This window comes from Haemaphysalis longicornis, unplaced genomic scaffold (genome assembly GCF_048455015.1).
Source record: "Haemaphysalis longicornis isolate Haplotype H1 unplaced genomic scaffold, Haemaphysalis longicornis Haplotype H1 scaffold_1, whole genome shotgun sequence".
In the NCBI taxonomy this organism is placed as follows: Eukaryota; Metazoa; Arthropoda; class Arachnida; order Ixodida; family Ixodidae; genus Haemaphysalis; species Haemaphysalis longicornis.
This window is the reverse complement of record NW_027526203.1, coordinates 250,772,597-250,798,793: the sequence shown is the minus strand read 5'-3', so window position 1 is coordinate 250,798,793 and position 26,197 is coordinate 250,772,597. Positions and strand designations below refer to the sequence as shown.

Genomic DNA, 26,197 nt, shown 5'->3' with positions numbered 1-26,197 from the left:
GCACAATCGCAGTCCCCGTGCCAGAACCCCAAGCATTTTTGCCAGTTGACTCCACTGGTACTATATTTACAAAACCTTTACAAGATGTTTACAGCAACACTTATGCTGCTCCTGTCGACGCAAAAAATGGCTATCTCGTCAGCATAGGCGAGCACTCGCACTTCAGAGGACTCTAACCGAAAACCGTTGATTCTCTCACTTCTTATGATACTTAAACAAATGGCTTCAATGTACAAACAAAAAAGCAACGGTGACAATGGACAACCCTGACGCACAGCTCATTGAACTTGAATGGATTTGCTTACCATTTTGTTTAGAACAAGGTGAGTACAACACCCATTGTACGCCATGCGCACTCCCTCGCGAACAACAGAACCTACGTTCACATGCTGTAGCATATCTAAAAGAAGCTCATGCGATACCTGGTCAAATGCTTTTGCCAGGTCTATCTGTAGCATGGTCAAAGCACCCTGCATACTGTGACAGCATTCGAGAACACTTCTGGCAGTATGAGTACTTGTCACTATTGACCGCCCCTTTATTCTGCACGTTTGGTGCGGTCCCACAATATATTTTATTACAGTCTGCAAACGACTAGCTAATATTTTCATTAACACCTTATAATCGACGTTTGTCAAACTGATTGGGCGATACGCAGAGATATGCCTCAGTTTGTTTTCGTCCTCTGATTTGGGTATAAACACTGTATGTGACACAAGAAAGGAAGGTGGTAGCACTCCTGTTTTGTACAACTCAGTGTAGACGTTCCGTAGAACAGGGCTAATGTAATCCTTCAGCTTTTTATAAAAAGATGCGGTCAGTCCATCAGGACCCGGCGTCTTCCCTGGGTTCTGCTCGTCAATAGCCCTCCTTACTTCGTGGACTGTAATATCACTTTCTATGCTTGCTGTTTTTTCTTCGCTCAGGCATGGAAACAAACACATAAACTCGTTTTCAAACTGCACTGCATCAATAGACTGACGAGCAAACAACGTCTCACAGTAGTCACAGAAGCTACGTTCGATACTTTGCTTGCCTGGTCGTTACCCAGTGCGCCATCATGTTCGATTTCCACTATCATGTTTTTATATGCACATATTTTCTCAGAGCTGAGCGCCCTTTTGGTCGGTGCTTCACCAAGCAGGAACCGTTCAGCTCTCGCGCGTACAAGCGCACCATGATAGTTCTCCTTATCTAATTCCTCGAGCTCCGCCTTCAGTGTTCGAATACCTGAGCCACCCCGGCGTGTATTCCACCGAAACTGATGCCGGCACCAACATTGGGTCGTCTAACTAATACAGGGGACAAAGTATTAACGCCAGTCTCTCAAAAAACAAGGACAGCATTGATTATGAGCAGAAACGAACTAAAATAAAACCAGCCATATTGGGTCTAATCCCATGAATTTTCAAACTGCTTTTTAATATTCCCGTGGTTATGTCTCCGCTGCATCTCTGTTCGGCAAATGACGGATGGCGCCACACGGCCAAGTTAAAAATCTCCCTAAAATAGGTACGGATGTCCTCCCAGAGAACAGTCAAGTAAGAATGCTCGGCGTGACTCTAGAGTCAAGAGGTGGAGCCGAATTCACAATCGCAAAAAATAAGAAATCTTTAACCAATTGCCCACATTATAAAACGCCAAACCAAGAGAAGAGCAGGAAAGAAAGAAAAAGGAACTGTAAGTCTCATTCAGCCACTGATCATGATCCGGATATTGCAAAGCCTCTTATCCATACCGAAGAAAAAAATCAGGGAAGCTTGCACTCACGCGCAAGACCTGAATGGCGAAGCTGTTGTAGGTGAGCATTCAGGGACACATAGTAAGTTTCAGTATCATGTTTATTTACACAACGTGGTGCTAGCACTCATTGTCATATACGAAGAGGACTACGACGTCTTCGATGTAATGGCTTCTTAATCCTGAATGGCTTCTAGAGAACGCTGTGGGTGCGGTGACCTTTCCCAAGCAGGGTGTGAGCATGCGCATGACGACACCAGGGCGAACACACGAGGGCCGTACGCTAAAACGTGTTTTTCCCGTCCCGAGAAAGTGTTGCCTCGATTACGGCGAAGGCTGGAGTTTTTTTTTCTTCTAAAGCCACTGTGCTCGCCGGGTACTCAGCGGTCGCCGCGAGGCACGCGCTCACGAGCGCTCGGCATTTTCTCGCTCCTTGGGATTTTTGCCACCTTTTTTTTACTGACGCCACTACGCGTGCCAGGGACGCTCGGCGGCCACCGCGGGGCACGCGCTCACGAACGCTCAGCATTTCCTTGCTATTTTTCCTGGAACGGCGAACTTGTGGCTCGTAAAGCAGCTCCGCTGTTAAAATAAAAGCAATAGTATCATCACGACAGAAGATGAGGCAGTCCTCAACCTCGCAATTTCTACCCTGAGACGACAACCGGTGGACCCCCAGGGTAACAGAACGGACAGTCAGAGACGGGTCTAGAAGAGAGAGAGAGAGAGAGAGAGAGAGAGAGAGAGAGAGAGAGAGAGAGAGAGAGAGAGAGAGAGAGAGAGAGAGAGAGAGAGAGAGAGAGAGAGAGAGAGAGACTTTATTTACGGTTGGAGTATTTTTGTGGTCGAGGTCTTCAGTCCATGACTCCGTTGGTACGGCCGGCTGTATTCGCCCTTTGCGCTAGCAGTGGGGGAGTACGCTGGCCAGCTCCTGTCCTGAAGCGTAGCTTTTGCTAGAAGATGGGGAAGACCATTAAATTTACGCAGGGATGAAATAACAACATTCGGAAGCAAAGAATGGACTCGGGCAGCGCAGGACAGCAGCGGTGAAGGTCAGTGAAAGACGCCTTCATCCTGCAGTCGACCTAAATAGAATGTTGATAATGATGACGATGAATAGGCCCTCAAATTGTGCCTTCATAACACTTTTTTAGAAATAAGCGAGACCACTCTCCTAGCCCCAAGGGAGTGGCTGCGAAAACAAAATCGGGACGGGCTCGTATGAAAGACAGAAAAGAAACGACTGCACGCTATGATAGGTATGTCACAGATACAGCGACTCCGCCTAAAAACTCACCTCTACCAAAATATGGATCCAAACCTACGCAAGAACAGGGAATGTGGCAGGATCAAGTTCATTTGAGGAGAGTTCCAAAATCGTGAGACCCCAGTATACACCGACTCCGGCATGTACGAAAGCAATTGTCGTAGTTGACAACTTAAACAATATTTGAGACTGCGTGACCATTCTACGTACAGGAACAAAGAAACAGAAGTGGCAATCCTCTTGGCAATCCAACTAGCGCAAGTATCGAATAGAAGCGTAAACAGCATTACAGACTCTCACAGGGCGTTCGACTGCTTTCTTCAAGCTGAATACCTAAACGCTTCCGTAAAATACTCCCTTCCACCATTCAGGAAGTTAATAGCGTCCCCTGAACGCCCTGATACAAGGGTCTGGAACAGAACGAGGCATTGAACAAGAGGCACGTGAACTCGCATACCGCACTCCTTGCGGCCACAACTACCGCACTGCCCTCCATGAAGAACGCTAGGAACGTCTCCTCATCCTACGCCTAGGAACACAATTTTTCCCCTTGCTACAAGGGGGCCTCAATGCCGAAGAACCGCTAACTCTGTGGAGGATAAACCAACACATGTGTCAACAAATCTATGTGGGCGAAGATGGACGGTAGGAATATCACACATTAACTTAAAACTCTTCTAAAATGGGAAACATCCACCCTCTTCTAAGCAACCGAGCCATACCCAAGGGCATGCAAACATTGTATATTTTACTTCTATCGAGACATGGGAGGCAGATGTTACCTCCAGATCAGCGCGGGCTGATGAGCGGGCAAGGGAAAGAGATGCTGCACCCGGCGCCCTAGACTTCATGTTCCACTCTTGAGTGCCCTACTATCTTGTTACCCCCTTTTAGTAAAGGGATTCTTCTCCAACAAATATCTTCACTCCCTTTGTCTCTCTCTCTTTTCACAAAAAGCAAAACTGTTCAGTCCGGCTTAGACATCCGAGAAAAAACCCTTTGAAACACTGGCACTGGCACCTCGCTCAAAATGACTAACAACTCGCATCCGCAACCTTTCACGCTCGCATCTTAAGCCACAAAAGCGCAAAGGGCCTGCGTCTCTCCTGGGCCACGGAGATTAAAAACCATCGCTGCTAGTCCTTGTCTCGTCACTGACCTTCAGTTATTGTGAAGAACATATCGTAAATACAGCAACTGCGTTCCAAAACGCTCTCTGGGAGTCGAAGTAAAGGTATCGCGTCTTACATTTTAAGCTCCAAACGTAGATGTCACCTGCAACTTTTTCTTATTTTTTTTTTCATATCATACACGCGCATTCGCAGTCATTGCTATTCCAATATATAGTTTTGCACAGTGGCATAAAACAAATTAGTTGGAAGTTTGCTCTGTGTGGGCCCCTCTTTCTGACTCCATGTTTTTTTTTTTGCGCAATCGTACTCAAGTAATGGATTACCAACATGTCCAGAATGCTATCCTTATTACACCCACCGATAACGCACCGGTGATTCCCTATTGGGTCACCACTGAGTACGCTCTACAAGCACTGGTACTAACATTCGTTACCGAAGTACGAGCATTGGTCAACAAGCCTGCCGCACCAGTATACCATTGCCGAGTTTGCAGCGGACGTTTGCAGTGTTGTCGAACTGTTATTCCCTAAAGAAAGAAGTTAAAATATATAAATGCTTGGACAGTGCGTGGAATATGAAATCGACAACCTAATGAAAGAAAGAAATTGGGATAATCTAGTGGTGATACACTATGGGTGTCTAAGCACGGATCCGTTTTTAGTATTGGTTTTCGAGTTTTGTGAATTGATTTGCTTATTGCGGTTTGACCTTGTTTGGTGCTGTTAGGCTGAGACACATCACTTTGCTTTAGATGCTTTTTTTGAGACCCCTTCTTTTGCTTTTTATGCCCCTTCGCCCAGCGTGCTGCAAGGGGCTAGCATCTGGTTTTGCACACGTCGCGCTTCCGCTCCGAGGCCCATGCGCCGGCGCTCTGCCGCTGACGACGGTTAGGGACCTTAGACGACGGGGGTGGTGCCCCGATCCGGAGGCTTTGACAATCACAACAAAACAGGTACCGAGCCTCCTATGCTTGCGCATATTAGCTAGCAGCGTTGCCTGGCAGTAGCCGAAACGCTGTCGTCTTTCGAAGCCATTTGGAGCGAGGAGTGCATTTACGATGTCATTTTCTCGCCCTAGCGCTGCGCGTGTTTCGGCAAAAGAGCAACGGCGTCAAATAGAGAACCCTTGCGAGCAAAGCTTCTTCCGATAAAACACCCTTTCGTGTACGCACGTGGTAAGTCGAGAAAAATGGAAGATGAATAACAATGGCCCCCAGCCCCGGGACCGCACTTGCTGCACATCAGTCTATTTTTGACGCTGGGACTGACCGATTGAATACGGTGAAGTGATTGCTGTTACACAGTTCTCCTTGTCTGGCGCACAGCTGGCTATTTTGTGCGGAAACCTGCAGATCGTGATGGACATTGTGGGCGTGTATTATATAAAAGCTCGCGGGGTATGGTCTTTCGAAAGTCTTTCAACTCGGCGAAGCTGTTGCGAAGAGCCACGAGTTGAAGTCATGAAAGCATTGTTTTTCTGCCTGTTGCTCGCAGGAGCTTCATTTCTATGTACTGCTCATCATCAGCAACTTTGCGGTAAGTATATAAAAACCTATTTTATGAAGGTGCTAACAATGACACATTTTTATGTGGCGCGAAAAGAAGATCGCGTGGACGTTGCATGGTCTTTAACAGAAAGTGGGCAGGTGTACCATAATTGTTTTGTACGTCTGGTGCTGCAGTGTCTGCCCCACAAACGCACCTTGAAATGTGGAGGGGCAGCAATGCACGCGTTCAGAACCACATAATAAGAAAATTGAACTTGAATGCACTGACAGCCATGTTTTATTGTAGACTTGACGGCGCCCGTTTTTCTGCGCAGGTAAGCCAGCATGGCTGCTCAGGCAAGAACTGGGGTGTATCCGTAACCAGCTGCCGTTCATGGTAAGCCACACGCCCTTTTCTTTTCTGGCACTGAGTCTTCACCGGACTCATGCAACGTGGACACTTAAGTTCTTAGGGTTGAACATTATCTCGAAGGCGATAAACAAAAAAAAAAACGTTTATTTTTACGTTTATCGTAAAAACAAACATGTCACTTCATTAGGTTATAATGGAGTTTCACAAAGGGCTCAGCAACAAAAGCCCAGCTCATGTGACCTTTGGGCAAAGTGATGTCATCCAAGACGACCATTTATGTACATTCTGACACAGTCCTGTGGAACAGCATCACTTAGTTGCACAAACTGACCGAGCTATACAGCCAGCAATGCATTTTCCGCGAATAGCGATGTTGACTAACCGATCTGACTAAAAACGTCAGTCTGCCCTCTCACGCAATGCAGCATGAGGTTCTGCACTGGGGAGTGCCACAACGCATATCACATTTTTGAATCAAATAGTATGCCCGTTGCTTCCATTTGCCAAATGTTGTATTGTTTGCGGCATATCGTGGTCACTCGTGTGCATTGTGTTAGAGCTAAACCATAAGATTACCTGAGTGTGGAGGGACAGGGTCTGAAACGCTTAGCAGACACCGTGTTGTCCAAAGCCCCCTCGGCACCCCCTACAAATTTTCTCGCTTCTCCTGTGGTTTCCTCTAATCGGCGAGTTGACATCAGCGTTTGTTTCGGCGGAGTTTCGTGCTGAAAAAAACGTAATGATGTTGCAGGAGCCTTTCAATGTTCCGGCCGCTACAAGTATTGAGAGTACGTCATTTTTTTTTGTATGAGCGGATACCACTCAAAATGGAAGGTATTCGCGTGATTAATGATCGGTAAGTCGCGGACGCAGTACTTTGAGCTGGCACTTATCAGTTAATGGCAAAACAGTGTATTTCCTGAGTGGACAATCCTGTATTTTAGATCAGGATTGTCCACTCGGGATATTCTCCTTCAACTTTTTATGGAAGTAATCCGTCCGTGAATGGGAAAACAGTGTACTTATTCTTCATTGGGCGTCGCAGAATATGGTTCGTATGCATACAGATGACGGAACCTTGAAGCGCTAGGATACAGGGACAAGAGAGTGGGACACACAAGGCGCTACTTCCAACAGTTTTATTAGCAGACGAAAACACATATATATACACATGACCACTGGCCCACGTCATAATACATACTTACACGTCACACTCCATTAAAAAATCACGCTCTTTCTTCGATAAAGCGACGGACGCAGTACTAACACAGTCGTGGTCCGCTTTCGCTATCATGTCAGCTTCTATTATCTCTCGCGTAAGCTGGTTCTGATGCTTGGCAACAACTGCGCACTTGTCGAACAGGGGCTTACAACCATGCTGCTTACAGTGTGACGCAAGCCATCCCCCCAGTGTTGTTCTTTACGTTATTGCCGTGTTCACGGAGACGATCATTGAGGCACCGCCCTGTTTGGCCGATATACCTTTTCCCACAGTCCAACGGAAGGCTGTGAACAGCGCCTTCTGCGCAAGCCACAAAGCGGTTTTTGTGTTTTTTGTTGCACGTCCATTTCGTGGGAAAGCTGGGATCCGTCAGTCTGCATAGCTTGCCCAATTTGTTGGGAGCCGAAAAAACGACCCTTACTTTTGACCGCTCGGCTATCTTTTTCAAATTGTGGGAAAGAAGTTTGTGCACGTAGGGTATTACCGCCGTTTTTTGCTTTTCGATGGGCGTTGCCTCGATCTCACCGTTGCCTCTTTTTTCTTCCCTTCCTTGAGCAATGTTTCCGCTACCGAAACTAACACATGTTTGGGGTACCCAGCCTGAGACAAGCGCGCATCCTGATTGCCAAGGCTCGGACTCATTAAATGAGGACAAGATTTATTTAAGGCATTTCCGAAGCATAATTTTACGATTCCCCTTTTCACAAGCTTGGAATGCCCAGAGTTGTAGGGGAGGAGCGGCTAATTTGCTCGTGGTGCGTAGCACCAGCAGACATGTTTATCTTTAAATGACAGACATAAATCTAAAAACCGGATTGACCCATTGTCTGGAAGTTCATGTGTTAGTTCAAGCGGTCCGAGGCACTGTCTAACTTTTGTTAATACATTGAAAGCCTCCGACTCAAACATGCCACGCTTGCAATTAAGAATTAAATAATCATCAATGAACCTAAAGATCTTAACAACCGACGTCCGGACGACCTTGTCGAGTCTTGAAAGATAAAGATTACTAAGAATGGGGGCGATACAAGATCCAATGCAATTGCCCGACTTCTGAAGGTGCGCTTGATCATTCCACCTGATAAAGGTAGACCTAAGATAAAAACCTAAAAGCTCTAAAAAGTTACTGCAAGCTACTCCGGTAGTGTTTTGGAAGGCAATAACACCATAGTCATCAATAGCACTTTCTACACACGTTAACAGGTTTGCATGAGGTATTGAATAATACATATCCTTTATGTCGATGGAGAAGGCATTCATTCCCTTGTTCAAGTGCGACGTGAAAAAAATCGATAACCTGATCTGAGTTTTTAACCATGTAAGGGTCATCTACCAGCAACATGCTCAATTTTTCTTGCAAAAACCAGGCAATGGGTTTAATCCACGTTCCATTTTGAGAAACAATTACCTTTAACGGAAGGTCAACCTTGTGGGTCTTGGCACTAAAAAATACCTCAAGGTAGTCGCGCTTACTATTGTCTATCGCTCGGGCTAGATGGCTGAGGTTGAGGGCATTGCAAAGCTTTTTCCCTTCACGTTTTACAGAGAACATGCTTACTTCCTTGCGGGGTTTAAAAACTGCGGACACAGCTTCGCAGGCTTTAGAGTTAAACATTCCGGATGATACAACTGCGAATCCGCCTTCTTTATCAGCTGGGAGAAGGAGCAGATCGTGCTCTTTCAAGTGACCAATGGTACGTTTTACAGGTAACGTAGAGCTGATCGGCTTACATTTGTTTAGGATGTCAACGCCTTCCGATATGCATCGAGTGGCTTCGTCATCTTCTGTGGTTTTGCGAGCAATCTGTCGCACAAGTGTGAGGAGCTCCGGAGCGGTGCGCTTGGGTGCCTCGGCGAACTTAGGACCCAGAGCAAGAACCTGCTGAACATAATCAGGCAGTTGCAGTCCCTCCGGAACATGCACCGAACACTGTGATGCAAGACGCTTCGCTGGGGTGAGGTGTCGAAGATCTCTAAGTTGAAGCTGCCAGAAGAACTCCGTTGTGCATTAAGCCAGGCTCAAGTACTCCCAGAAGAGCCGGTGCGTTCTTGACGTTCCTTCGACGTGTAGGAGCTGCTCCCAAAGAAACTGTCGGAAAATCCTGGCCTGCCGATGCCACTCGGATTTCAAGATTCTGCATATTCTGGCGCCGTGTCCCACCGATGGGTTGACTCCTCCGAAGAGCAAGCGTACGAGGATGCGTTTTGGTAAGCAGTACGAGTACGTCCGCGCTCTGCATTCAGCAGCCACGATGAGCGAGACAACAGTGGAAGGGTTGTGAATATTACGTAGAAATATTACGCTTCAAGGTTCCGTCATGTCATACCAACAGGCCCAAATCAGCACCCTCGTGAGCATACAGATGCTCTCTGTGCGCTCATACACAGGTCTGCATTTACCTAATCGTTTATAAAAAAAGTTCCAGGACACTTGAGCACTTCTTGTGAAAGCGAACGCATAAATTTCGAGTTCAACACCTGATTGCTTCTGCGCCGCGTTCCCGAAGGGCTTTGTAATCTTGCTTCTTGAGACTCTTTGCATTGCAATCCGCCCAAACACTTTCGAATACGTTCGATCTGTATTTTAAGCATTGTGCCGTTGCTCGTTGCTTCCGAAGTATAGTCGCACAGTTGACGACGGTGGTGGATTTCGGTGCTTGCCTCTTCGCTCGCTTGGTTGAGCTATTACGAATCTTATAAGTACATCTTCATTGTTCCAGCTCGGGTGCACATATTAGGGCGCCTACCCGGTGAGGGATATCCCGATACTTGGGGTCGCCTAAGCTGCCCTCTAACTCCGTCGTTCAAACGTAATTACGGAAAACCGGTTTTTTTCGTCGAACCTGTAGCCCAAATTTCAAATTACCCGTGGGCGACATTGTAGTGGCGTTTCGTCCGTACAATTTTTTTTTTGTATATTTCAGATCAACTGGATCTTTGACTACGCCACGTTGAGACTCGGGTGCTTCAACCGGGTTTGCACGATCAGAAGGCTCTGCTATGGAAACCTGGTACGCAATTCTTTGTTTAAACGTATATAATACATCCGAGTACAACGACACTGACGGAACATTGCTGACGCTTCTTCGGATAAGCGTGGTAGAATAATTACCAAAGCAGAAACGTAGAACCGGGGAAAAAAGGATCCCTATGGTAGAGTGATTACGGTAGTCTAATTCCCGACATGGCATAGGTATACGTGCTGCATACGCCAATTTGTATTTCGTTCATTGAATTTTTTATAAAGAACTATAGAAGATATATACGTATACTCAAGTAATTCTTATGTGTCGGTGTGTGGAAATGACAGCAACGTTAAATGGACAATTTGCCGAGGCTACTATAAAAAAAGTACCACTCCACACATATTTAAACACACTTGTATACATAACTGATTTTTTTACATGCTTTTCCAGAGATACTTTCATTTACTCCAGCTGTAACGCTCTTTCGCAAAGCGGGGTACTCACTGGATAAACAATAAAGAATTTCTCTTTTGTGCTCATTTTTGTAATGCATGATGTATAGCTTGCATTAATCTAAGCGAAACGAATGGTAAGTCTGAGGACGTACCGCTCATCCGCGTCTAATTATTGTTTTTTTCTTCTTTTTTGCTGCGTAGGATCGAAATATGGCCCTGTTCTTCACGGTGAGTTCAAATCGAAAAGCCTCCTTGGGTATTCGACATTTAGTTCGACATTACTCGACATTACTTACATTACATTACATATTAGACATTACTTTATGAGCAGTAAGTTTCAGAGGACGACTGCAATGAGGCGAGCAAATGGCCCTTGTTTGTAGCAATGCCTTTTCAACAAGAATCGACCGTTTTCAGGCGACACTAAAGTAGATCGCCTAATTACAAGGTTAAAGCCTCCTGGGCGTAGACAAGGCTCTGTGTTCGTTCGGCTGATTCATAGGCATTTTCCCCGCCAAACGCGTGTTGTGACGGGATGCTTCCCTGCTGCCATCGTCCCCGCCGATTCGCTGAAAGATCGAACGCAGGTCGACATCGAACATATTGCGAACGTGTTTCTAGTAGCATGCACGTTAGCGAACAAGGAGTCGATATTAAAGGGACTCTGCAACAATTCCGATAAACTCTGTCCCTGTTTCCTGCACGTCTGGAAGCACTGCGAGAGCTACAGTTATCGCCAGCAAGGAGCGGTACTGCGTGATTTACCCTTCGCAGCAGATACGTGTTCCGTTTCTGCCTTGCTTTTGTGGCTTTCTTTTTAAAGTGGCTGTTGAATGCGTTCATTGCTGCAACTGAAGGAAAGCCGACCAATAGCCTTTACACCGCTGTAATGACGTAATTCCAGTGGCCAAAGAACGCCAAGACAGGGAAGAGAGAAAAACCTTTTGATCAGGTTTATAGGTTACCTGATGGGCATTGATCAGTAATTTTTGGCTGAAGTACTTTGCGACCCCTTAATCTAAGTATTGGATGTGTTGGTTGACTACCTTCTGAAAGCATTAAGGATATAGAAAAAAAGTTGGAAAGGTTGTTGCATGGTTCCTTTTGGATTTCTAAAAAAGTATAAAAAAGTGTTGCAGGGTCGCTTGTACAAAAAAACAACAACCTCAAAATCAATATTTCGAAGATTCCGATAGCATCAAAAGCCATTGAAATCCAGTGTGGCACCAATGCAGCAACCCGTATTACGGCGCTTAAGTTACGCGGTAAGTGTCCTTCAATTAGCGCAGTGAAACTTCCAGCCCGAATTGTCGGCTCTTAAAGTTACACAAAAATGTCAACGGAGAATTTACGTAATGCACTCATATATATATATATATATATATATATATATCTATATATATATATATATATATATATATATATATATATATATATATATATATATATATATATATATATATATATATATATATATATATATAGAAAGATAAACTCAGAAAGCGCGCAGAAGTAGTATAAGTAAAGAGTCGGATACACAGCAAGAACAATAACAAACAAGCTTTACTTACGTAGCGGCAACGGGACTTCCCTTCATCAGAGTATAGTTACATGATTTTGCTGTCGCAAACATTTCGAACACATTTCTTATATAGGTTTGCAGAAAACTGTGAGAAGGAGCGGAAAATGTTTCGGAAATGGAGAGTGTGCATACAGTCGGGCTACGCCTATGTTACAACAAAAAAAAAAAGGTGGGGGGAGCGAGAGAGAGAAAAAGGGGTCGTGTTAACAATGCAGCGTTCAAGGTTGCACCATGACGGGTCAACGTATGCCGCGCGGGCTGCAAGTTCAGACAATGGGGGAAACTGGACAACCGCGGTTTGAAAAGAAAGGGAAGAGTATACAGTAAGGTATTCAGTGGCTGGGGAGACTGGTTGGGGCGGAAGCGAAGATGGGTGTGCCCCCCGCGGACGAAGAGAATAGATAGGGGGCACAAAAGAGCATTTCACAGAAGCTAGCAACTGAACAGGAAATAGGTAGGGTCACAAAAGGTTAAACATGAATAGATATCTATTAGTGATCTATTCCTCACTAGTGATCTAGTGAATAATAGTGACTAGTGAATAATAGTGATCTATTCATGTTTAACCTTTTGTGACCCTACCTATTTCCTGTTCAGTTGCTAGCTTCTGTGAAATGCTCTTTGGTGCCCCCTATCTATTCTCTCCGTCCGCGGGGGGCACACCCATCTTCGCTTCCGCCCCAACCAGTCTCCCCAGCCACTGAATACCTTACTGTATACTCTTCCCTTTCTTTTCAAACCGCGGTTGTCCAGTTTCCCCCATTGTCTGAACTTGCAGCCCGCGCGGCATACGTTGACCCGTCATGGTGCAACCTTGAACGCTGCATTGTTAACACGACCCCTTTTTCTCTCTCTCGCTCCCCCCACCTTTTTTTTTTTGTAACATAGGCGTAGCCCGACAGTATTCACACTCTCCATTTCCGAAACATTTCCCGCTCCTTCTCACAGTTTTCTGCAAACCTATATAAGAAATGTGTTCGAAATGTTTGCAACAGCAAAATCATGTAACTTTACTCTGATGAAGGCAAGTCCCGTTGCCGCTACGTAAGTAAACCTTGTTTGTTATTGTTCTTGCTGTGTATCCGACTCTTTACTTATACTATATATATATATACACACACACATCATCAGCCCATCTACGCACCCTGGAGGGCAGATGCCTGTCCCATAGATCTCCAATTGTCTTGGTCCTGTGCTAACTGCGACCAATTTATCCCTGCAAACTTCTTGATCTCATCTGGCCATCTAACGTTCTGCCGGCCCCTGCCACGCTTGCCTTCTCTAGGGATCCACTCTGTTATTCTTAATGGCTAACGGTTATTTGGCCTTCGCATTACATCCACTGCCCACGCCCATTTCTTCTTTGTAATTTCTACTAACATGTCCTTAACACGCGTTTGTTCCCTGACCCACTCCGCTCTCTTCTTGTCCCTTAATGTTACACCTATCATCTTCCGTTCCGTTCCTCGCTGAGTCGTTCTCAATTTAAGTTGAACCCTTTTAGTGGTCTCCCAAGTTTCTGCCCCGTAGGTGAGCACCGGTAAGATGCAGCTGTCATACACTTTCTTCTTCAGGGACAATGGTAGGCTGCCATTCACTTACTGAGAATGCATGCCGAGTGCACTCCACCCCATTCTTATTCTTCTAATTATCTCTGCCTCGTGGTTGGGATCTGGGGTCACTACTTCGCCTAAGTAGATATATTCGCTTACCACTTCCACTGCCTCGCCACCTATCTCAAACCACTGTGCTCTCCCGAGGTTCTTGTGGATTACTTTAGTTTTCTGCATATTAATTTTCAGGCCCACGATTCTACTCTGCTTGTCCAGTGCGGTAATCATGCTTTCAATTCGTCCCCCGAGTTACTTAGCAAGGCAAAGTCATATATACCGAATGAGAATAGGAAATGAGTGGCTCGTTGAAATTAGACAGAAATAAGGGATGGCAGTCAAGAAAACCTCGGAAAGCAAAGGGGAGAATTGAAAAAGATAAAGAATTTGGAAAGACAGAAAGAAAGTGTAGAAAAAATGCCCGCCGGGTGGAATCCAAACTCACGACCTCCAGAACACCGGTCTGGTGCGATGACTACTACGCTACCGGAGGGGCTATTTTCCCCTTCACTTTCTTGGGTGTTTATGTTAAGGTATTTTTGTTTCCTGCGCTTGGGGTGGTAGCCAGCGCCACTCGGACTACTCGGGGTGAAGGGGACCTTCTTTTTAAACCCCGGGCCGTGACTCTAGTGACTACGAAATGTCGATAGTAGTCTTCCAGCGTTGAACCCTCTTAAGCTCCCTATGGCACCAAGACTGCCAGAACAGAGGCCCTCGCTATGCATGTAGCGAATCAGAATAGGAAATGAGGGGCTCGTTGAAATAAGACAGAAAGAAGGGTTGGCAGTCAAGAAAACCACGGAAAGCAAATGGGAGAATGTAGTAGTTCATTGAAACAGACACTGACTTATTGAAACAGACTCTACCAACTTTTGGTGCCTGGAGCAGTCGACTGACGGGAAACACTCCTATGTCACCTTTCGGTAGCAAGGCTGCCGGAAGGTAACATAAGGTAGCATGATGTAATAAATTATGTATAGCACAAAGATAATGCTATAGAACGTGTTTGAGTCGTGCTACCACCAGCCGTCAAAGCGGATCCTTGTCTATACACGGTGATGCGTGGTGATAGCATACATAACAAGCGCTCACACTGAATGCGACCTAGTGTGAATACAGGTTAAAATGTGGATGGTAGAAACCGCAAATGGTGACTATCAAGGTTTCAGTCGAACCCGTCTGATGTAACAGTCACCCGGCGCAGGCACCAGGTTCACTTAACATTATATCTACACTCCACAGTCGTGTGGTTCATACTCACTACAATGCACCTGATTATCGAGTTCACGCAGCCAACAATGAAATCTCGGCGAACGGTGGCTTCGATCACAGGATTTGGTTGAAAAGTTCGGTCTGCGCTGTGGCATTGCGCGATGCAGAACGTCAATCTCGTGGTGCACTGCGCAAAAAATGTGATTTGACTCAAAATCACATTTTTGAGCCAAAATGGTTTGCATGCACGTTGCAGTTACTCGTCGAATTCGCTTGGGTGGTGACAGGGATTGTACAACCGAGTGGATTGTGGTGAAGCTGAATCACTGAATTACTTTAAGGTTTGAGCATTAAAATAACTACTTTGGGTACGCTTCACCTCAATTCAAATTAATCACCAATCATTGCGATCGTAGTAGTGCAGTGGTGATGATTATTAGCGCACCATTTAATGCGAAAGAAGCTCTTTGCGTGGTTACATTACGCAAAGCAAGCATGACGTTTGTCGCTGCGGGATGTCACAGAGCAGATCAATTTTTTCAGACAAATCACATGCCCGGCATCGTCATTAGTCAAATTTTGTGCCTTGAACGCCACGCTTAGTCGTTCTAGCACACTTCGGCAAAACAGACCCACGGAAGTTTTAAACTGCATGGAGTGAGTGAGTGAGTGAGTGAGTGAGTGAGTGAGTGAGTGAGTGAGTGAGTGAGTGAGTGAGTGAGTGAGTGAGTGAGTGAGTGAGTGAGTGAGTGAGTGAGTGAGTGAGTGAGTGAGTGAGTGAGTGAGTGAGTGAGTGAGTGAGTGAGTGAGTGAGTGAGTGAGTGAGTGAGTGAGTGAGTGAGTGAGTGAGTGAGTGAGTGAGTGAGTGAGTGAGTGAGTGAGTGAGTGAGTGAGTGAGTGAGTGAGTGAGTGAGTGAGTGAGTGAGTGAGTGAGTGAGTGAGTGAGTGAGTGAGTGAGTGAGTGAGTGAGTGAGTGAGTGAGTGAGTGAGTGAGTGAGTGAGTGAGTGAGTGAGTGAGTGAGTGAGTGAGTGAGTGAGTGAGTGAGTGAGTGAGTGAGTGAGTGAGTGAGTGAGTGAGTGAGTGAGTGAGTGAGTGAGTGCAACTTTATTGAAATGAGAAAAGTGCTGTGGGTTTAACCGCAGCGATGGCTCAGAGGTACAGCACTCGTCTTGTATGCGTGAGGCACTGGGTTCGAACCCTGGTACCGCCGGGCACCCACCGGTATCTTTAATGGGTACAGGCGTCCCTGGTCGAGTGCGGACCCTTGAAAGGGGATTTAATGTCTGGAAAGCTGCCTTTACCCTTGCAAGGGGCCCCTGACCCTTGTCCATCTGGCGGGGCCCCCGGCCATCATGCCGCGTTGCGCCATTGCCGGGGGTGAAAGAGCCTGGCGGCATGTCCTGCCATAGGCGGTTGGGAGTTGAGCGTCTACCGTGGCTGTCGAAGGCACCATGGGCATTCGTGTGCCTTGGTGGCGTCGGGCATCAAGTTCAGCATCAAGTTCACGAAAAGGCGCCATTTTAGCATAATTTTGGTGTTTGAAAAGCGTGAAGGCACTGAAAAGTGTCAAAACGCCAAACTGATATTTAGGTTACGTTTGTGAATACGGGGGTGAGTGAGATTGCTTCTTTGGAGTGCCGCGTACCAAGCTCGTAGGAAAGTAGCAGACGCAAATCACGCCGTTTTTCACTGTGAAATAAATTCTTGAAGGGTGAGCTCACCGTCACTGATATCTAGTCTTTCGGTTTCGCTTCTGCTTCATTCACGCGAGCCTTAACTCAAAGCTGCATGTAACGAAAAACTGCGAATTTTTGTCAACTTCGTTATATCCAGGCTGAAGTATTGACGGTGAAGAGCTTCTGCCTTTACCGTTATTCGAGCTTGATAGTGTAGCACATGAGCATCGCTTATACTTTTATGCACACGGCAAGAAGGGTGGGAGCACCCAATCGGCTAGTGTAAGGCGCTGCAGAAACAATATTGAATTGTTGCCTCAAAAGTTATTTTTCAAGTATTTTGTATGCTTCCGTGCAGCCCGGGCAGATTGAAGCTATCCACCACGTGGCCAGTCGCTGCGACCTGCAGAGGGGCTATTACCCAGGACAAGCCTGGCCATATTGGTCACAGGAGCCAGTCTGGTCGCGTCATCCAGGATGGAGTCAGTGGAACTGAAAACTCAATGGCGACGACCCGCGTGACGCATGGGCGCAACAGTGTCAATAAACAATTAAGAATTTTTCAGGACGAATACTTGTTTCCTCAAGGATAGTCACTACAGCAGTCATGGGAACACCTAAATTAAACAGTGTCGTGCTGACTGCATGGGATGCAAATTTCCACAAAAACGGTACGTGTGTGGGCATGAATACCTACTTGAGACAGCTTCAGACCATAGCACGGCCTAACTCGTATAGCTGTGAAAGCTAACCGCATCAAAAAGCCCGAAAAAAGAAGTGCTGGTAACACGAAAGTAGACTTTTGGCCCAACCCGGCTGGCCTCTTCAGACGAGCTCAAGGCAATCTCATTCTAACACTTTTACACCCAGAGCTTTATGAGAGACACTTTGCCATGAACCGGGATCGGCCGCCTATCCAATATATAAAGGGAAACAATTCGGAAGAAGCCATCTCGAATAAGCGTCGAGATGACGCTACAAGCAAACCAACAACTCCCGTATTTTGTGTAAGGTGGGCGAATTTGGACTTGTCCTATACGACAGGTAAAATTTCAGCACTGCAAAGAATAAATAGCTGGTTCCTGGCACCCTTGAGGTTTTCCGGCGGGGGCCTAAGAGCAGGGGCTTTGATTCCGTCGGTTCTCGGAGGCTTTACCGAACAACATTTCCTACAAGGCTGTTTCACAAGACGCCCTTTTACCGAACTAGGGATGGCCGTTTCATCAAATATACTTTAGGTCATTTTTTCGGTTCTGTCATACACTGACAATGTATTCGAAAAAAAGACAATAATATGGGCATATAGACGCTGATAACCCGGGGAAAAAACGGGAAAGAGCGGAGGGCGGGGGGGGGGGGGGGGGGGGGGCGGGGGTTCCGAAATTGTTCTCGGCCATTGCTTATTTTTATAATTTTGTCAAAATCAAATATTTATTAATCGCTTCGTTAAGGCTTTCCGGTACACGACCCACTCACTCTACACGGCTTTTCTGCACGGCCTATACGGTACCCGTACACTGACAGGACGTGGAGTTAAGACTTAGATACACCATTAGCAAAAAACAAAAAAAAGAAGGGTAAAGTGACACCGACGGAATTATCTTATTCAGGCGTAATTTTCCCAATCCTTCAACCACAACGCTTAAATCAACAATTCCGTCAATAAATCAACCAATAAATGAGTCAGTTATTGAATCAATGAGTCAATCAAAAACCTAATGATCATGCATAATTTATTGCAACACAGTGCGCTTCGTTGTAGAAATTGGCACACGTATTTTGAGCGCAGGACCTGCTATGCTAGTGCAGATTTTTTTTTTCTACCGCAAGCCTGTGTGCATGCTCTTGCACTGGCTTCACGCATATTTAGGCGCAGACAGAAACGCCAGGGTACGTTCCCATGTTTATTACCAGCTGGAAGCATGCGATGCGTTTACAAGATAGTGAGGCATAGTGGCCTCAGTGATCATTCTCGTTTCTTTGTGTATATTGTTGTTTTCGCGAAAGAAATATGCACGCGCCTAGCGAGAATTTATTTGTACGTGTCAGGTTACGGACGTAATAAATATTTTTACGTGTTTGTATGAAATACTACCATTTTTTATTTATTTCTTTCCAGTTTTTTTTTCTTTTATAAAAGTTGACCAGCAGCAGGTACACATTGAATTATTCCCGTGAATGAAATATTCTCATAATACCTGCAGTATAAGTGGCACAATACGCAAATAAAAGTGGCCTGATGTTCCACCCCCAACTGTGCGCGCGATGCCGGAAGAGCCAAGAGCGGAGACGAAAATCCGCCAGGAGTAGGTCACAGCTGGACTTCCGTCCGGAGCTGCCGCCTTTGCTACGCTCTTATCGTCGCGTTTCCTGGGGAGGTTCGCCACAGGGAGAATTCTATCGTTTATTTTTTCGTTGCTGTTGTCGATAGCCCTTATTTGCACGATTTTAATGCTTGAAAAGTATGCACGAACGCCGAACCAGATTTCTGTTCCCAAGCCGTGTTCCTAAGCGGGATATTATGTCACGATGTTCTATAACAGGAGTCGGCAACATTTCGCGTGGAGGGCTGAGTTGCGTGAAGCCGACGCGGCAAGGGCCGGACGGCCGGATGGGGCTCTTTTTGGACCGGTGCAAATAAAGGAAGTGAGGACGTTATGTGGCTAAGTGTGAAGACAACAAAATATGAAGATGCCAACTGGAAGCGATCTTGCTTTGTTCCTGTCTAACCCCATTTGAGGTTAAAATCGTCGGGGGCCGCATAAGACTTCCCGGCGGGCCGCAGGTTGCCGACCCATGTTCTATAATAACATACGGTAGCGACAGCTGAGGTGGCCGTGCATAATGACAGCAGATATACTACCCTACGTTCTATGCTTTGTAAAACGCTATAATACGTTTTTTTTTTTACACCGACGGACATGAATTTTCATATCTGATGCTAGAGATAGGAAGGATGGTGAATACTGCTATATTTTTGACCGGGATGTTTATTTGATGTTCCGGAAAAAAAGACACCTTGTTCACGACATACCTGTTTGTTTAAACGCGTCGGTTCACTTTCGCTGCAAGGCGTAGAACTGTGTTCAAAAACCACACTTCAGCGAAACTAAAACAAGGTTCCGATCGTGATAGAAATTTTTCTCCCAGATATAAGGGAAATAATGCTCTTACAAAGTAGGAGAACCAAGACCACAGCACTACCTATTTGGCAGGTATACATGCCGTGGGAAGAAGACATTTGTCTAGAATGGGAAAATACCGCTCCGAAGGACCGAAGTACCATAAGTTTGCAAGTTGCTTAAGGCGGCCTAATTCGTCTGCCCACGGTGCCCTGCGTTATCTGATGGGCCACTCACGGCCGCTCGATGTTTCCATCGAGCGGCCATGGGTTACTTGTGCTGTGCGCCTGCATATTATAACCTGGCATGCACTGGTTTCCGTCGAAGCTCACGTATGCGCCAGGGATATTCGTTGATAGGAAACACCCTAAAGCAAAACGACACATAAATCAAGGTAACACTAAAAGGTTATAAGGTGGCGCCCATATTAAGTGATATTTTCCTGAGTAAAGTTGATCGTGCTTTGGATGAAGGCCTGTCAAAAATGGTTAGAAAAGTTTCCAGGTATGTAGACGATTATTTAGTGATTGCTGATAAGCGTCCTGAAGATACTTAAAAAGAAAGGTATAGGCCTGAAGTCCACATTTGATGCCATGAAGAACTCTTGTATCCCATTTCTGGACCTTTCATTAAAATTTGGTAACGACCATGTTTGCTCGAAATTCAAACCTAGATCAGTCAAGTCATTGTTCAATAACAAATCCGGCCACAGTAAACTCGTAAAGATATTGAATTGCCTTTTCTAGCATTCGTTCAGCGTTGTCAAAACCATGCATACACTCAATGAATTAAAGTTGTAAAGAACAGGTCAAAAAACTAAACGAAGCAGGTTTTCCAACCAGTGCTTTGGCATCAGCGTGCAACAAACTTGTCAAAATGATAAGAGGTCGCGATAAGATAAGGAAGTAGTACAACACAAAAAGTACGCCGTGGTTCCATATGTTCACCGGACTACTCATAGGCTAAAAATAGTTGCTTCCAGATATGGGGTGCAGGTTGCCATATCGGCACCGGATAAACTAGGTAAAGTCTGTGCCTTAGTAGACAGAAGGAAGCAAAAGTAATGAAGCCGGTAGATATGACAAGTGTTCTGTTAATCACAAGAATAAGTGTGTTCCATGCTGCGTTGGTGTTGTTCACCAAATACCTTTGTTATGTGGTCAGGCCACACGGGCCGGTGTTTAAACGTGCGTTTAAGAGAGCACTTTAATTCCTTGAAAGGTACACCGACATCTCATTTGTCGGATCACTGTCATTCATGTTCCTCGCGCCTCTCAGCACCATTTAGATAAAACCGTTGTACTGTTCCGTCATCCCAGTCAGCTTAAGCGAGAAATTATAGAGGCTTTCAACCTAACCAGGCTTGGTGAAAAGTGCGTTAGAGAGGCCTCCGTTTGTCTACACGAGAAAGAAGTGGCTTTTCTTGATTGTTGTCAAACGCAGGAGCAAATGTAATTCCTTCCTGTTATCTCTTTCAGTGTTTAGGTGTGATTCTCACCATAGCGCATGCGCAGATTCGTTGTTTTATGTATAAATGTTTCTTCGTTCTGAATAAATCTCAGTTGATAATCCGCGCTCTTCCTGTCTGGTTCTTTTCTTTGGGGTCGTGTTTTAAGGCGCTGTTTCTAAAGAACCATGTCGCAATACCAACTCGCCCAACTCTCCATCGTGCAACACTAAAAAAAGTGGAAGCGAAAAGTGCGTATACGGCCTTTGTCCAAATAGCGGTAACTGCTTAAATATCGCTGTGGTGAAACAGGCCAACGATTTATTATCACAAACCCTTAGCGATTGTTGACAAAAGTAACGCAATTGTAGTCTAACTGCGTTATGAGGTGGCTGTATTATCATAGCAGAATGCGCAATGCACATACACGTGTCAAGCCCCACGGCCAGTGATGCTGCGGAGGCACCAGTATGCGGCAAGATTTCAAGAACAAATACGTCAAACAGGCAGACGCCATGGATCGAACAACTATGCAGGGGCCGAAAAGGCACCGTAGCACCGCAGCCAAAATCAGGCCAAAATCGTATGTGTGTACGTGTATGTGTGTGCGTGGTGAGAGAGAGAGAGAGAGAGAGAGAGAGAGAGAGAGAGAGAGAGAGAGAGAGAGAGAGAGAGAGAGAGAGAGAGAGTTGTCTGTGGGGACGGAGACAATGAACAAAGATAATTGAACATCAAAGTTCGTTTGTTGATTTATGCATGTACCGGTAACAGAACTGCCCCGCGTATTCGTCCAGAGCACATAAACGCTTTTCTTTCGCGCAGAGCACGTACTTTTGCGCGAGCGGCGATTTTTCTATCTCATGACGCTCTTAAGAAGGAATAGCCTAGCAGACGATGGACCCAGCTGATCGAGGTTTCTGAGCATGCACTTAATCTCGACCTGTTTGCAACTTGTCTTCCGTCGTACGTCGCTGAGGCATGAAAAGTTGCTGCTCGAGCACGCTAGTTAATATTTTGGCCGACTGTACATACAAGCTTTTCTGTGGCACATTGTTTATAAAATATCGCTGAATCTTAGACATAAATGGCTACCTGTGTATTAAAGCGAAGCTTTGGTGTCCTCACTGATGCCGTTGTATGCGAATACACCCTGCAGGAAAGCCAACTTTCTCTGACAATGATGATGACTGATCGTGGGTGAAGTGAAAGAAAAATAAAGGGCCCATCTCCCCGCGAGGGGGACTCGAGTAAATGCGTCGCATAGGGGGTGGGTGTATTGCGTTAACGTTTAGTGTTTGGGGAGTTGGTGGTAGTGAATGCGTTGTATCAGCAGCTTCTTGACGTAGTTTGAATGAGTCAAGGATACAAGGCGCGTTCGTAGCCTTCCATTCTGTGTCGGCTTTGTGGCGCAGTGGGTAGAGCACCATGTACCTTGCGTTCCGCCCGCAGGGTCGTGGGATCGAAACCAGGCGCCGGTAAGTATTATTTCTTTATATAGTGTAGGGGGAGGGGTGCGGACCTGTTGTTGAGAGCGAGGAGGGTAGCGTGATGCGGGAGAGGAGGAGTGGGGGAGAGGGCGCACCTGGAACGGCTGTTGCGGACGCCGAGGCACGCCAACGCCGGGTGACATCGTGAGTTAAAGAAATGCTCTGCATTTAAAACGCTTCCCTTGGCCGGAATCGAACCTGGCTCCCTCGCGTTATGAAGCTGGCGTCTATTGCTCCAGTTCGACATGGTCGAAGCGAACGCCAAGCAGCAGGCACCGATTCGCGCCCTACATCCCAAACCCAGACGCTATAGGCCTACGGAGTGCACACCCAAAAGTTGCTGTGGCTATTCTAGAAAAGTGGTGCGTACCTCCAGAGTGGCACACACTCGCAGTGTGAGATTGGCCAACCAAAGAATCCATCACGAGAAACCTTCGCGCTCAACCATCGTGGTTGTGAATGATTTTAACAAACAGTTGAGGCAGTACTTAACCTTCACCAGAGCAATAGAAACGTCCTGTGCTGGTTGTCATGTTTTAACGAAAGCCTTCAGCCGACGCCACAGTCACTGTTTTGCAGATATCGGTGGTGTAGGGCAAAACCAAGTTCTAAGATACCTGAACCAACAGGTCAAAATGTTGGAAAATGAAATTGCAGTGTTTTGCAGACACTGCACTGCACGCTTTATCGCGGGAAAGGGAAGCGCCGCTAACCCGCCATCGGTTCTAATGTGAAGCCAGCGCGGCTGAAGGGTGTCCTCCCTGACGTCATAAAGGGTGATACCAATGAGAGGCGTGATGTAGGAAGCGCGCGCCTCTTTCAAATGGGAGCGCGCGGTTTGCCAGATCAATGATGGTCGCCCTTGTGTATGATGACTTTCCATGCAATATGCGGAGTCAGCGTGCGACAAACTATATAAACCCACATCTAACTCTTTTTTTTTCTTTTTTGGAAAGCGTTTCAGCTTCCCTTTAACCCCACTTTTGGTCTTCAATGAGATGACTATAAAAAAAAATTGATGACAGGGTAAAAGCGTGACAGCAGCTCCGCCCACAAGTGTTGTGTGGCGGCTACCTGACTCCCTGCGGTTACAAAAACTAGGTCGTTATATTGCAGCTGTCTATACCCATGATTAGTAATATAAGCGGCTGACAATATAACCACTTGATTATAAAGTCGTTTATATATGTTTTATTCCCAAGAATGAATGATCTTCAAAGGAAAAAGAAAAAGTCGTCGTCACTGAAAACATTTTCAGGAAAAAAAAAATTACTTACTCAAACAACGGTTATTCTTGGTACAACTATTTTCGGTGTATTTTATATTTAACTCAATGCTATCTGTGATTCTTTTACTGTGAGACAACAGAAATAAACATATAAACAACGCGCATACGAGTTTTGAGTCTGAACAGTTCGAATTTTGATCGCTGCACGTCGCCTAGCCATCGTCTGCTTGGAGAAACATAATGGTCGTCTGTTATATTTGGTCGGGCTCTTAGGAGTGCGATTATTTTTTCTCTTTGCGTGTGCACTCATTGTCAAGAAACGTACTCGGTACAATATCTTCCACATCCATCATCAGCGTCGAATTAAACATCGTAAACGCAGGGTGGAAGAATGGGGCGGTTCGTCGCCGCAATGGTTGGATGCAATGCACGGACTGTGTAAGCCCAGGATGAAAAGGAAACCAGCGGGGAAAATACATCGGTGCCTTTCGGAAATCGGCCGCGATATCAACGGGCAACGTAGTGTTCTGTGTGACCGTTTCGAACGTAGTGACGCCCTGCAAACACCTATCGCGGCGACGCACGCTAACGGTGGAGGTCGCGATGCCGCAGGGGGTGTCCTGGCTTGCAAAATCACCTGTAGGTGCGCAAAAATTAGCGTAATTTTATTCCGCTTAAACGAGACGACACCACCGTATGGCGCAAGCAGAGAATTGCGGGACGTAAAACGTTGCAAGTCTAATCATTGCTACTTCACGAGGCACGCGAGTGGCAAGACGCTCTACGTCAGTTGGTTTGATTAAGGCCACGGAGTCATGCTTTCAATCCAGGCGACACTTTCTGAGATGTTTACCGGCTATGTAATAAAACAGCCCGCGGCGGCCGCTTTTCTGATGGAGACGAAAAGCAAAAATGCCCGTGAGTACGAGATTTCGGCGCACGTTAAAGATCCCCAGGTGGTCAAAAACAATCCGGAGCCCTCCACTACTGCGCCCCTCATCGCCTGCGTCGCGTCGGCGCGTTAAACCCTACAATCAATCAATCAATAAAACAGCCGCCACCGTTTCTTTATTTTCATATCACCGCCCCGAAGTTTACAGTGGAATGATAAGGCAGAGAACCCTGACTGACGGTGAAAATTGATAGAAAAACACCCTGAAGCACTAGCAGCCGCCTTAAAAATGACTATTGTGAGCTTTTATCGAAAAAAAATTAATAGTGACCTACCAATGCATTCTTCCAAAGTTCTACTTTCCAAGTTATGCTACATTAAACTTTCATTGACTTTACACTGAAATGCAGCAGGCTGCCGTGAAGATATTTTTATTACTGATGAGGCTTTTGACATGGCATACATAAAGAAAATATTCGGTTCAACATGTAGTTTCTGTGCAGCCATGTCAAGCTTTTGTGGAAACATTTTTATTTCTGATAATCTTCCTGAAGCCAATAATCTTCCCCTATGCACACCATACAGTGACGTCGAACACTGACTGCCCCATACGAAACTCCAACAAACGGCTATACAAGCGCGTTCAATTCTTTCTGCTCCTATTGAGACTACGCTCAACAGGCCCAATAATATGAATATGATCATGAGATCAAAGCGACTTATTTAAAGACGCGCCGACCCCTCCATGCAAGCATTTCCATTCTTTTGTCCACTTCTGAAAGCAATCAGAGCACCAAACTGGAACAGGGAGAATAAATATTTATTTCTCACTGCCTCTTGTCGAGGTCTTATGGGCTGCTGCACAAGCATTTTCTATTCTTCAAGCCTTGCGCCACTAGTGCAAGCTGCACCAACTTTTTTCGTTTGTTCTCTCTCTCTCTCTCTCTCTCTCTCTCTCTCTCTCTCTCTCTCTCTCTCTCTCTCTCTCTCTCTCTCTCTCTCTCTCTCTCTCTCTCTCTCTCTCTCTCTCTCTCCCCCCTTCTTCTTCGCGGGTTCTATTGCCCATTGTTAATATTTTCTTTTGGGCACCGGAGCCTTAGTGCGTGTGTTTTAGATTAGGAACCTTGTGATACCATTGCCGGTTTTTTCATCGTTTGTAAAGGCTGTTTAGCTTAATTAGGGACTGGAATGCATGATGAAAACGGTCGTGGAATGTTATTGTGGTCGACTGTAAGTACACTCACTTGCACGCGCAGGTGAGCGCGGGCCTCGCGGCGACCGCCCGGCAGTTAACAAAA

The 26,197-nt window shown here is 45.9% G+C and overlaps 1 protein-coding gene across 1 annotated transcript; it reads left to right on the top strand.

Moving 5' to 3' along the window:
• Positions 1–5,521: 5,521 nt before the first annotated feature.
• On the top strand, positions 5,522–17,295 carry LOC144144170 (antimicrobial peptide microplusin-like). The gene is made up of 5 exons (XM_077675542.1): positions 5,522–5,675; positions 5,962–6,023; positions 10,146–10,232; positions 10,844–10,870; positions 17,082–17,295. Exons 1-5 carry the CDS (start codon positions 5,600–5,602, stop codon positions 17,217–17,219), a joined length of 390 nt encoding a protein of 129 aa, XP_077531668.1. The 5' UTR covers positions 5,522–5,599; the 3' UTR covers positions 17,220–17,295.
• The last annotated feature ends 8,902 nt before the right edge of the window (positions 17,296–26,197 follow it).